General features: G+C 38.3%; 1 protein-coding gene across 1 annotated transcript; it reads left to right on the top strand.

Annotated features, from left to right (window-relative positions):
• Positions 1–495: 495 nt before the first annotated feature.
• LOC307252320 (cytochrome P450 4V2-like) lies at positions 496–10,590 on the top strand (the record flags this gene model as incomplete). Its single annotated transcript, XM_080029957.1, has 12 exons — positions 496–688; positions 1,119–1,231; positions 2,903–2,988; positions 3,397–3,587; positions 3,687–3,756; positions 3,857–3,983; positions 4,193–4,357; positions 5,342–5,444; positions 5,948–6,082; positions 6,642–6,821; positions 7,084–7,310; positions 10,466–10,590. 11 exons carry the CDS (start codon positions 496–498, stop codon positions 7,260–7,262), a joined length of 1,542 nt encoding a protein of 513 aa, XP_079886083.1. The 3' UTR covers positions 7,263–7,310; positions 10,466–10,590.
• Between the last annotated feature and the right edge of the window lie 3,436 nt (positions 10,591–14,026).

Below are 14,026 nucleotides of genomic sequence, written 5' to 3'. Positions count from 1 at the left end.
CAAATAATAACTTTTGAAAAAAAAAATTGTGTAAAATCAGAAATGTGATTAAAAGTAATTGCAAAGTTACAGTATATCCCTGGGATTTTTCACATTCAATTGAAAATTAATGGCACTAAGATAAGGCTGTTATTAATTTACCAATCGGGTAATGACACTGACAAATACCCAGGAAGGACATAATAAATAGTTAACTATCAGAAAGTAGATAACAGCGTTGTGATTTAATTTGTTCCAACATTTAAATGTACCCATCTGTTTTGCACATTGTTATTCTTTAAAACATCTTTTATACATATCTTCTACACCACGTATCATATTCCCTTCCAAGGCTGTGTACGACCAGGCAACAACAATAAATGACAATAATTACAGTGGGCCCTTTAACCAAAGGAGGGGCAAAAGCAGAGTAGACACGTCACATGGCACAGGAAGAAAGCCTGTTGATTATTCATGAACACACATGAACTATGTACTATACACACAGCAAACAATATGGCAGTTTTATTCAGTAGTTACACGATACCGCTGCTTGGAGTCAGTATCTTCATTGCTATTCTGACCTACTACACCTACAAGCTACTCAGCGATTATCTGCACAAATGGTTTATGATGAAGCCCATACCAGAGCCGGAGGGAACGCACCTCTTCATTGGGAATGCACTGCAGTTAAGTCCAGTTTCAGGAGGTAAGACACAACTTTGACCATTAGGCACAATGCAACTCTGGCAATACAAAAAGTTTAGCCTACTACTTAACACTCTACTCAGACCCGCCAAACTTGTTCACCTTCCCGGGACAAGAACACGTTAATAGTGCGTCATGCGCTAACAGATGAGAGCCTTCAGTAGACCTACAGTGCTGAGGCGCTCACTAATGTGTATTACCAAGAGACTCACACTGTTGTACAGAAGTGGGATGAGGATGTTCTGGCGTGGTTGGGTCTTTTAAGTAATAGTAAGCAAAGTCGCCAAATTATTCTCATTTCTTGTAAACAAAGTAATTTTTTTCCTGAGGGTCTCTCTGTGTTCCCTCCCCTGCAGGCCTGGGAAAATTGTACGTGTTATATACCCGCTTGACGGCGGGCCTGACTACTAATGCTTTTGTCTTTGTTTTAGATTTCTTTAATCAGATTATTAGCTTTACTACTGAGTTCTATAAGGCACCGCTGTTGAAATTTTGGGTTGGACCAGTCCCATTTTTGCTCCTGTTTCACGCTGAAACTGTTGAGGTATAGTGACAAGCACAACACCAAGCATGTGTAACTTTAAAATGCTGCACATCCCTTCTCTGGCATATGTCTCTGATGCAACAGGTCATCTCAGTCACTGAACCGGAGTAAAAAGTGTTTAAATTTGTATTCATATTCAGTGATGTGTAAAGCAATTATAGGGGAGAGTGGCCTAAGTTGTGCATTTTGGAAGTTGTGCCACCCCTTGTTTCTAGAAAACCATGGAAGAAATTGGAAATGTGACCACATATTTAAGAAGAGCCATCCATTTGACTCATCCTGTAAATAAGGGAGACACAAGGAATAACATTTTAAGCTCAAAAAACTGTGTTTTGCCTTTCAAAGTAAAATTTCCATGATCAAGGTTTTTTGATTATTGTGTCTGAACAATTATAGACAGGTTTGAAAACATTTGACACATGTTTTAATGCTTTGGTATGCTACATTTTGAGTCTATACAGTTAGCACGATGTCAGCCCTAAATTGCTGCATCATGCTTATTATCCAAATTTCTGGGATTGGGGTGATTTGTGTCAAAGGGCCTAGGTGAGTTATAAGTAAGTAAGTAAGTAAAATGTATTTATAAAAGCACATTTATGACAGTTTGCACTGTCCAAAGTGCTGTACATAGTGCATTCAGTAGGTAAACAATGAAGGTAAAATAACAATAACCAAAATAAAAGACGTAAAGACCATACATCCACATAAACACAGATAGTAGTGCAGAGGTTAGATAGTTAATGGGGAGGAAACACCAGGGTGTACATATGGGTTTTGAGCCTTGATTTAAAGGCAGAAATGTAGGGGGAATCACATTTGTCAGGTGGCAGTTGGTTCCACAAGCACGGAGCAACTAGTGCAAAGTACATTCCTGAGAGTTGTGCCAGTGGCATGGCTGTATACGCTGGTCACCAAAAGAAAGTGATTGTCTACAGTAGCTCAGAAGAGAGTGACATCTCAATTCCACTTAACGACACCACTGATGAGAGTTCAGATGGCCAGAAAGATGATGATGGTGACTTTGTCATTGTGAGCTTTGCAGGTAAAACCATTAGATCTGCTAGGCCTTGTTTAAGAAAATTCAATCTTTGTCAACTATTTACTTTATTTACTTTAAATACACCTTAAATAAGTGATTGTCTAATGGATTTCTCTTGCATTACAGTTTATGAGATGTATAGCAATTTACCCCATGGTATTCTCTCCAACCGCACAACTTACACCACAGTTGTGCAACAAGACAACTGTTTTTCCGAAAGCTATATTTCTTTAACAGTTTATTCCAGATCCAAAGTTTTTATTGCCAGGGATGCACAACACCCTGAAATATATGTACTAAAAGTATTACTTTAAAGTCACTTTGAGTGAAAAGTTGCACAACTTAGGCCACTCTCCCCTACAATGTTTATACAGACTATAACACCCAAAATACTTATTTATAAACGTTCTCACACATTCAATGAATTCAACCTGAGTTGATCTTAACCTTCATATTTCCTATGATTCATGGTCTGTTTTTAGGATTTCTTCACACTTTTACACACTAAGAGTGTATAGCTGCTGTAACTGCTTCAGCATAGCTGCAACTGTGAGCCGTTCCTGCTATCCAATGAATAACAACTTCTATGTTTAATTGTTGACTCGTTCCTACATTCTTATCACGTTCTGCAGCCAGTTGTGAACAACCCTGTTCATATGGAGAAATCCTTTGTATACGACTTCCTCCACCCTTGGCTTGGAACTGGCCTTCTTACTAGGTATGTGGCTTTATGATTGATCAAAAAACTAGGCAAAAAAGGAAGTCCAAGCATACAAACTGATTTTGAAGAAGAAAAAAACATTTTAAAAAACAAACTAAGAGGATGTATAAATAAAACAATAAGATGATGTATGAAGAGCTTGACATTTTCTTTTTAGAAATTTGACCAACAAGGAAACACATTAATATATTAGGTGCACTTAGATTTCACCAACACTATTCAATTTCTCCTCACAGCCAATTTCATGTTTATCTGTTTTCAAGAGTCATTTGCATGTACCAAATGTGTATCTAAACTAAAAGTGAATATCTTTTTCTACCATTGTTGTTCGTCCTATACTGTATATGAACATGGGTCTTCTGCTCTCTGTCACCCTTAAATCTGATGTCTTCTCCTTCTGATCAGCACCGGGCACAAGTGGCGTCAGCGGCGGAGGATGTTGACTCCCACCTTCCACTTCTCCATCCTGACCGACTTCCTGGAAGTGATGAACGAGCAGGCAAAGGTCCTGGTGGAAAAGCTGGAAGAGCATGCAGGGAAGGGGACATTCAACTGCTTCAATCACGTTACTAAGTGTGCCCTGGACATTATCTGTGGTGAGTGTATGCACAATCGGATTTGTGCGAGCATTTTTACCGTTGTTTGCACATGACAAATCCATACATAATAAGGCCCTTTGATCAATTTATTCTCAGAAACTGCAATGGGAAAGAAAATCTATGCCCAGAGCAATTCTGATTCAGAGTATGTTAAGAATGTGTACAAGTGAGTTATTTGAATTACTCTTTGCTAACACATAAATTCTGACAAAAATGAGGAAATAATTATCGGATCAATAATCTTCTTCCTTCTTTTCCGTAATGAGGATGAGCGACATTGTCAGTCGCAGACAGAGGACACTATGGTTTTGGCCTGACATCCTGTACAAGTACATTGGGGAGGGCCGTGAACATGACAAGACACTCAAGGTCCTGCACTCATTTACGTACAACGTGAGTAATGGAGCCAATGGCTTGACATGACTGATAAACTCGGAGCCTTACTTTATTAAAATGAATAATTTGTTCTGAGTTTGAAAATGTATGGAAACATTTGTGATGTTTTTGTACACAACTCAAAAATATATATGACATTGGTTATTTAATTTTGTGAAATGCAATATCTCTACATATTTTACCTCGAAACCTTCATTTGATGTCAGGTGATAAAAGAGAGAGCGGAGAACATCGAGTCAGACAGCGAAAGCGACGACGGCACAAAGAAAAGACAGGCGTTTCTGGACATGCTTTTGAAGACAACAGATGAGGATGGCAAGGGGATGAGCCATCAGGACATTCAGGAGGAAGTGGACACCTTTATGTTTGAGGTTGGATATTAGAAATACAAGTGTACTTAACCCTCATCCTGACGTATTTTCTACAGACATGGAACACTGACGGCCATGGGGTCACTAAACCCCAAGCAAAATATACTGGATTAAACCACCATCAAAGAAAAAAAATACATTGCCTTCTATAAACAGTATTAGTTATGTTAATAATGTTATCCGAGAGAAAAACAACAGATCATTATCACCTTAGGAGAGGTACAATTTAATTTGCTCAATGCGAAAATGGGAATGGAAGTGTTTTAGTGGAATATCAGTGTTATACAGTTACTCTGCCTTTTGTCAACTTCAAAATGATTGAGATAACTCCCCTACTCTCCCTGATGGTGTGTGATACTTCAAATGATTTATTAAAACTGCATAGGTGTAATTGACTGGGGTGAAAATGACCCCAATACATTTGTATATTTACAAATCAGGAATTAGAATATAATCAGAAAACAATAATATTTAGTCATGAGGAAGGCATTGATTGACAAAGTCATAACACATTAGAATGATATAATTAGATACAAGTGTGATATGGCAAGATGTTTACCTCTGGGGTTAAAATGACCCCAGTCGTAGGGTGAGGGTTCAATTCTGCAGTTCTCATCAACCTTGTTTTCAGTTGTGTGGCTAAAACGTATGATGAACTTAGGCCAGTTCCCTAGCACCAAACAGCAGATGGACAAATATTTCCCTTCAGGCCAAAAGGTTTGTCGGGTGGCTAGAACACCCACACCAAATCAATGCTAATGTCGCTTATGTTCTGCTTGATCTGAATTATAAATAGGTCTTGAACAGTTTGTTGACAACAGCAGCATTCACAATATAAACTTTATGTCATTATATTCTTTAGTTTGAGAGTGTGATGCTTTTTCTGCTGCCCCCAAGTGGACAAAAAAAGAAATGGAGTTAATGCAGCTTTAAAGTGGAAAATAATGTGTTGTTTTTCTGTATTTAACTGACCTCATTATGCAGGGACATGATACTACAGCAGCTTCAATGAACTGGGTCCTGCACCTGCTAGGTGCTAACCCCGAGGCACACAGGAAAGTTCAGGAAGAGCTTCAGGAGGTGTTCGGTAACAACAACATGCCCTCTCCCCAGTCACAACACTATGTCTCACTTTCCTTAAAATCCTTTATTTTCTTGCCTGAAGGCATTTGGCACATTTTTGCTGGGACTCATTTGCTCTATACGAGTCACGGGGAAATTACACAGGGATAATAGCTGTAGAAATCCCTGTTAAAATACATAGAGAATAACTGAATTATTATCACTGCTTTGTGGATTTCGCATGGCCTGCCCTCCATGCATATACAGTATTTTCCATGAAGAGAGTTAGATGGCTGGAGTAATTGCTAAGTTTGCTAAATTGATTCTGTTAGTAATCACTGAATTTGTTTAAGTACACATTACATATGCATGGGCTACGTCCCTTTTACAATGCAGTATTATCAACCTCTTATCTACTGCATAAAGGGGCAGGTCAGTGTCAATGTATGTATGAGTAGGAGACAGTGCACCAGTGGGAATTCTGTCAGTCTGAAGAGGTAACCAGTGTTTCCTATGTAATGTTCAAAGGTACATCTGACCGGCCCGTTAACACAGAGGACCTGACCAAGCTCAAATACCTGGGCTGTGTGATCAAGGAGGCACTGCGACTGTTTCCCTCGGTGCCTTTCTTTGGCCGCAGGATCGGTGAAGACTGCCATATCAGTGAGTTGGTGATGAAAGAGGATATATTAATTTATGTCCCCAAGGCGTTGTTATTATTTTCTAAGAAACCAATAGACTACTACTAAGCTTCCTCTACTGTATTGTGTGCTGTTTGTCGCAGCCGTCTTGCACACCATTTTCACATTTTATTCAAATGAAATCATTTGGTAAATAATCAGTTGATGTAGCATAGTAAAAGGATGATTCAGGTCTATTACTACTGGGGTCTTATTTTGGCAGCTGTGGCTAATATTTCTATCAGTCATTAATGGTTCATTATTATTAAAAAAGTAGCCATAAGAGCTCTTGGAATACAGTGACAAGACTACGAAGAAGTTTAACAGCGCACCAGCGGTCACCTATTACATTATTTGGAGTGATGTCACCATTAGCTAGATCTCAGCAAATCATCTGTGAAATTAAACCCAGAAGTAAAACACCAAGTTCATATTTTAACGTGGGATTCCTTTGACAGCGAGGATTAGAATGATTGTATTTGATAAAAAAAAACATGTTTAATGATAAGAAAGGAATTTTTTTTCTTTGTTTCATCCTGTAGATGGTTTTAAGGTGCCCAAAGATTGCAATCTCCTCATCATTACCTACACTCTCCACCGTGACCCGCGGTACTTCCCTGAGCCAGAGGAGTTCAGACCTGAACGCTTTTTCCCCGAGAATTCAGTGGGAAGATCTCCGTTTACATACATCCCCTTCTCCGCTGGACTCCGCAACTGCATCGGTAAGAACAAGTCAAGTATTATTTAATATCAATATATATTATCTTTTACTCTTATCTTCTATACTATTTTTTATTGTTGCATTGTTAAGGAGAGCTTGGAACACAAACATATCATTGCCAGCTATGACTGCTTTGCCTTGTTATGTTGTGCATTTGACCAAAAAAGGAACTTGAACTTGATCTGTCTGCATGCACACTGTGACTCTAAAATATGTCCGATCATACTCAGAATGTCTATTATGTGTCTGTGTGTGCTCCGCAGGTCAGCGCTTTGCACAGATGGAAGAGAAGGTTGTCTTGGCGTACATTCTGCGTAACTTCAATGTGGAAGCTTGCCAGACACGCGAAGAGCTGTGTCCGTTAGGAGAGCTCATCCTGCGACCAGAGAATGGCATCTGGATCAAGCTGGAAAAGAGGGAACCCCAGACTTCTTCAAACTAGCACCTGCTCTGGTTTACAGAAGCTAGTCCTTTGTGGTCTCTATCTAAGGTACATCTTTCTCCCACTTCTAATGGATGTGGACCCTTTTTTCTAAATACACTTTGATTGGACAGGGAGAAGTGGGACCTCGGTGACCTGATATAAATTGAGATTTGGGGAAATAGCCATTCCTGCTCTGTTATGTCTGTTATTTTTGTGTCCCAAGGATTGTGTAATTCAAACATTAACTCTATAAATATGTAATTCAATATAAGGTATACAAACCCATTAAATAGTTCAGCAACTTTTTAGTTACTTTGTGATGTATTTGTTAAACAAATATATTTATATCTTACTGGATAAAAGTTAGATCAATGGTGTTAGGATAACTCCCATCCATGCTCAGGCTACATACGTTTTAAGAAGAAGAATATATACTGTAAATAGAGGGCTTTGTATAGCTGTATGTGATATTCATGTCTGTTAATAGCAACAAAATAAACAAATAGTGCAGAAATAATGATTTATATGCTTAAAAGGTTTTATTCAATTTTATATTTTTTATCATATTTGTATTTGATATATAGATAAATAGTATATTTTAAACATATTTTGTTGTATTAGCTGCTAATGAAATCCTGAACTTTAAAGCCACTACGAGTAACATGGCACGTTGGCGGCCCCTTTGGACAAAAGCGGTAGTATTTTTACGACGCCAGCTGTCGTGAAGCTGTTTTCTAGCTCGTGCTGGGCGTGCGAGATTCAAATGATCAGGAAGCAATATAGTGCATGTCCGCGTGTTGAAAGTGTGAGGGCACCGGACTCTTTTCGGCTCCGTGAGAATGGCTAGTGACACAGCATCAACTAATGCCAGTCAGTGCTACACCCAGGGCCGCCCATAAGGGGTAGAAAGTGGGAAGGCTTTCTAGGGCCCAGCCACTTGAGGGGCCCATGGTCTTTGGAAGCCAAGAACCTACGTAGATAACCTTTATTTTTAGATTTTTAGATATGTATGTCAATATCTATTCAAAATTGGGTGTTTACACAGAGCTGCGGCTCCGCTTAAGGCCATTTAAAAAGCAGTAGAAAAGCAGGAATGTTCAAAATGTTTCAGATTGAGCACAGCGGAGTGTAACTGTTTCAAACATAATCCATTCTATAAACCCTTTGTGTGCCAAATGGTGACAAGATTGGGTTTTGATATTAAACCGTTTTTGGCTGGATTATATTTCCTGAGTCGTTCCACATGTACCTGCTACTTGTGTCTGGGTGTGGTTGTGAAAAGTATTTGGACCCCATGAAAAACAGGTTGGGTACCTTTCTTCTACATTCTTATAAACAGGACAGGCTAGTTACTCTGTCATTGTCCTGAGTCTAGGTTTAAATTATCTCTCCCCATAAAGTACATTTTTGTGAAAAATAATTTCCCTTTGGGGACTATAACTTCTAAAGGCTTTGACATACGTCTTCAGGTTGACACGACCAGCCAGGTCTGACCAGTTTTTCAGAAACCTGGCCAATTGACCAACCAGCCGGGTCTACCACAATGAAGCTGACGAGCAGCATCATTTTAATTATTGTAACCACCAAGGTCCTGCTTTCTGTATTGTTTCTAAAAATAAAAATAGACCTAAAACAGTTCTTAATGCAAAGAAAGATACAAGGCACAAACAAGTTGGAAATAATTTAAGGAACAGATTTGAGTTCAAAGATTAAGAACTGTTTTGTAATGATTTCAGTAATGTTTTCAGTAATTTTGCAATGAAAGCAGAATGAACTAAGCCTAAATGTTGCAACCAAACATAGGCCAACTTTATAGTTTTGAGGGTAGGTTGGTTTGGTTATTCATGTATATTTTTTATTTTTGTGTGAAGAATTTGTTGTTGATGTTGATATTTAAGCGTTATTTATTTCAACAATACCACCAAAAGATTTCAAATGATTTATTGTCATGTGCAGAAATACAAAAGAGTGTAATATTTGGTGCAGTCAATTAGTGTAAATGTATCTTATACCAGAAACTAGTAGCATAGAAAACGTGCAAATTGTGAAAAAACTTTTAGTTTGCTTTAGTGAATACTGCAAAAGAGCAATGTCTCTGTGTGAACTAATTATTTTGTAGAGATCTGCTGATCTGTTAACAATTGTGTGAGTGGGAATCAAAATAAATTGGTATGCTGGGCTAAGTCAGAAACGTGCTACTATTGTAAAATAATAAGCCCTTGCTCCCCCAACTGTCCCTGCAAATCCCTGGTTGATAAGATAGTTTATTGAGGGATGAGCACACTCACACTCATTGTTGATAGGAGTAATGGGTAAGGGGGGCCCATTGACTGGAGATTTTCAGGGGCCCAGCCATTTGTGTGGGCAGGCCTGGCTACACCCACCTGATTGCAATGAGTTGATGCAGTGTCACCTACTCTCTCTCACGGAGCTGAAAGATTCCGTGTCCTCACACAAAGCGAATGAACGAGAGACAACAGTTAGTATGGATCACGATGAGGTAATGTGTTTATGTTGTTGTAAATAATGACTATTTCCGATGAATAATGGTCATCTGATGATGCTGGTGAGGCAAAGTAAACTTTGTTTTAAGTAGGCTACCGCTCATTCATTTAGGAGTAAACACTGCAGTCTAGGTTCGCTCCGTGAAATCCCGCCCGCCTATCACTCTCCCTTTTAGCTTTTCTTCATTGCATTTTCTTTTTTTTCTTTGATGGTTCAGCCCCGTTATCAGTCATTATGACGACGAATAACTGTCTCAAACAAGGCTCCCGCTCCCCTTCCCTCACCTGGAGGGATAGGCTTCTCAAATCGCGTTCCTGCGCCACACTGAAATCTGCGACCAATATGTGACCATAGAGCATGCACGCGTGAACCGAAAATCGGACTGGGTGTGCGACCAGACCAAACACAGTAATAAAAACTATATTAAAACGTATTTCTTTGCACTGATGGTCTCGTTTGCTGTTAAAGGTAATTTATGATTATGAGAGGAAACATGAGGCTGTTTAAAAGATATTTAAATGTTACTCGTAGCCGCTTTAAGTCTACCACACACTGCTGGATTTACACATTATGTAGATTGTGAATAAGGTTAAGACAAGTTGAAATCCAACCATGCATTTTTAAAAGGTTGTGATAGGTAGTATATTGTACATGTAATAAAGTGAGTTCTCAAAGTTTTCTTTCTACCCTCTTTCCCCATGTCTTTCCATATCCAGATTTAAGTCCCAACATGCACTTCACCAGGTCAGTGAAGCCAGCAGTGACTCTGTGGTTCGAGTCTGTCTTCAGGACCTTCACGACTACACGTTATCTCTCTGGCTCTTCCTCTTCCGGGGCTTGTTGCATCTCTGCTGGGGATGACCTGTTTATAAAGAGAGGGTGCCAGCTTTTCACCAGGATCTCCTCACTACACTTGGTATAACTAATTGATTAGCAAGACTGACTGTGTTCCCTTTGTATAGTAATGGGAAATTCTCCTTGTAATAACGATTAATTAAGGTACGTTCAGTTTCTTCCATATTGCTTCCAGTTGCTTATTGTTTTGCCCTGTAGGTGAATAGCGTGCTTATTTTTGTCCTGCATACTGTACAGCAGTGTTCTACAACTCAAGACACATCTGTATGCAATTTAAGTAGAATCAACCACCATAATTTTGACTTTGGCCCACGCAGACACGCATTCACACACGCACATGCACACACACACACACACACACACACACACACACACACACACACACACACACACACACACACACACACACATATACAGGCCTATACGCACTGATAATAACATGAATATTCTGTACTGAGTCAACAACAACTATGGCTAATTTTGTGTTTCTTTGTGCACTATAATACATCAGAGGCTCATTGATATGTATAGAGTGAGTTATTGTTTACGTTATATTAACATTGCAGTCATCAATAAAAAAATAAAATAAATTATGTTTCATGTGTTATGATATATATTTTCATTGTATGTATGGTCAGAGTGAAGCTCCTCTTCAATTTCCTCAAATACTGTGTATTCACGATGCCTAGTGGTTTTGATTATATTGTTTTTTAAATGTTGTAATAGACTCACCTGCACATTGACAATTAAGTAGAAAGTTAATAGAGATAAGAAGTAAAAAATAAGTGAGCTATGACTGTGGCAATGAACTCAGTGAGCTATCAATCTATACTTTGTTAATTAATAAACCATCACTTGTCACCAACAGTGGGCTACTTTAGAATAGTGTAACGGATAAGAAAACTTGTACTAGTATAGTATATATTTTGTATGTAATACTTAAAAAAAGAAAGATTACACATAGACTAAATAGTATACGACGAGAGTGATGATATCCATCAGAAATAAGATATTAACCAACTTGAAAAGTGTCGAGCAGGTCTTGGGGTCAGCTGTGCTTAAATCTGCAGATCTTAAATACGGAGGAGGAATAATTAAGTGTGTATGTCTTTGCGGGCAAATATTCAAATTAAAACATATGGTATCTAACAATATTGAAATCAGCTTGTTATAATAATTCTGAAAAGTAACATTTAAGTAACATCAGGAATGTGATTAAAAAGTATGTGCAAATGAATTAGTAATATAATCATAAAAGTTAAAAAAATAAGTTGGGTTCACTTAAAATCAACTTGTGAAACCTTAATCAAGACTGTTTCTTTAATTTAAAATAAGGAGTAGTATTACTTATAAACTTAACATTTTCGATGTAATCTGTTTCAACACATTTTTTGAGTTTAATTAATTTTACGGGTTTTACAGTGAATAGTCAATATGGCGGGTCAGGAATAGGCGGTTCAGGTTGATGTTGCTTTGAAGGCTAATAATTTAATTAAATTTTATCTATTTTTATTTTTATTTTTTTATTGATAGTACAGAGTTTAAATGGGGAGACAGAGAGAGAGGGGGGATGACATTCAGTAAAGGTCCACGGGTCGGATTCAAACCCACGCCCACTGCAACGAAGGCCGGAGCCAATATGGTACGCGCTCTATCCACTACGCCTCCGGAGCGCCCCCAGAAGGCTCATTTATTTTTTATTTTGAATTTGCAATGATAATCCTCAACGATATATGAATGATGAATGGGTTAACCGTTAATTTATGCGTTATTTTTTCTCCTTTGTGAGTTCCGTCCCTGATACATCCAAGCATTCATATATTGATTGTCAAATGTATATATCTTGTTTACAGTAACATTATGAATAGCTGGAGTGTCTTACGGATATATAGTATCTATGAGTGAGGGAACATTTAGTATTCTTTCAAAATAAGCTTTCACATTAACATGAATGTGCACGTTTTTCATTTGGCGGGCTTCAGAAAGTCAACCCTACCTTAGCATCCTCCTGAACTGAAGACTATCCAGTTTTATTTCCAAATATGCAACTATCTTAAGGCACCACTTTAACTTAGTGAGTGGCAAGTCAAAGAAGTAAATCATCAAATAATGCATTTAGCACTAATGCTGCCCTCCATTTGACTTATAGCGAGCACATTCTGCTCATTATGGGCAACACCAGAGGGAGAGAGAGATGAATTTATAAAAACATGTAAAAACATAAAAACTGACTCCAATAAAATTGAGATTGGTCTGATATGAGATTATTGTAATAAAAATGACATGTTTAGACCCTGGTTTTGTCACCCTAAACAAAACTTCCAACATCAATGTACTGCACTTACTGCAAGCATACAGCAGAGGGTGGTACAGTTCTATTACAGTAAGAGAGTAAGACCAAGTGCATATATTGATATCATGTTTATTTTATAACATCACTTTTATATAATATGATTTTTATTATACGGCCTGTGTGAAACGTTACTTTCTTTTATCAGTAACAAATCCACAGAAATATATATTTTTAGTGCTTACATGTAAGTAAGGTAAAGTAAGAGCAGGTTGTTTGTGTTTGTGAAATACCAACATCTCCACACTATTGCATTCTTGTAAATTCTAGAGTATTTGTGTTGTAACTGCACACCAAATAATAATAAAACACAATACCAGGGTATAGCTGAAAATAAGTCAAACTAAACTGTTTAACCTGTGTTCATCTACTTGGACGCCTGCTCCAACCGTGGGAATAAGATTGGTGCCTACTGTAAGTACATTGCAACTGTCACACCCTATCACATCAACTTTCCACAATGTAACCTATCATCAAGCCTATATCATATTATACAGACACATTTACACGCCTCCAAAGTTCAAGCAGCATCTAACACACACACACACACACACACACACACAAACACACATGGAAACACACAAATAAAAATGTAAATGTGCACGCAACAGTGTCATGCATGCTGACACTGGCACACGCCAACAAAAAAATCTTGGCATGCCTAATGGAGTAAGGGAACCAGCACTCCCAGTGATGTCAACAGGCCAACATATACACACACACACACACACACACACACACACACACACACACACACACACACACACACACACACACACACACACACACACACACACCTACACACACATGCCTCTCAGTAGGAAATTCTCTCTTTTATTTCTTTTTTTTCCTTTTGTCACCATCCTGCCAGAACAAACTGAACACTATATTATTTTGAAGACAGGTCTGCTCCTCCAACATATGCTCAGTTTACACTGCCTCAAAAAGCTGTAGGCCTACTACTGCAGACATATCTGAACAAATGGGATCAAGCACTGAATGCATGTGTGCAGACTATATGGGGACAGTCGAAACAGAAACAGGACATTACATCACGGCTGGCTTTGCTTGT

This window comes from Ammodytes marinus (genome assembly GCF_949987685.1).
Source record: "Ammodytes marinus genome assembly, chromosome: 6".
Classification (NCBI taxonomy): domain Eukaryota; kingdom Metazoa; phylum Chordata; class Actinopteri; order Uranoscopiformes; family Ammodytidae; genus Ammodytes; species Ammodytes marinus.
Note: the sequence above shows the minus strand (reverse complement) of the source record. Positions and strands in the feature narration are given on the sequence as shown.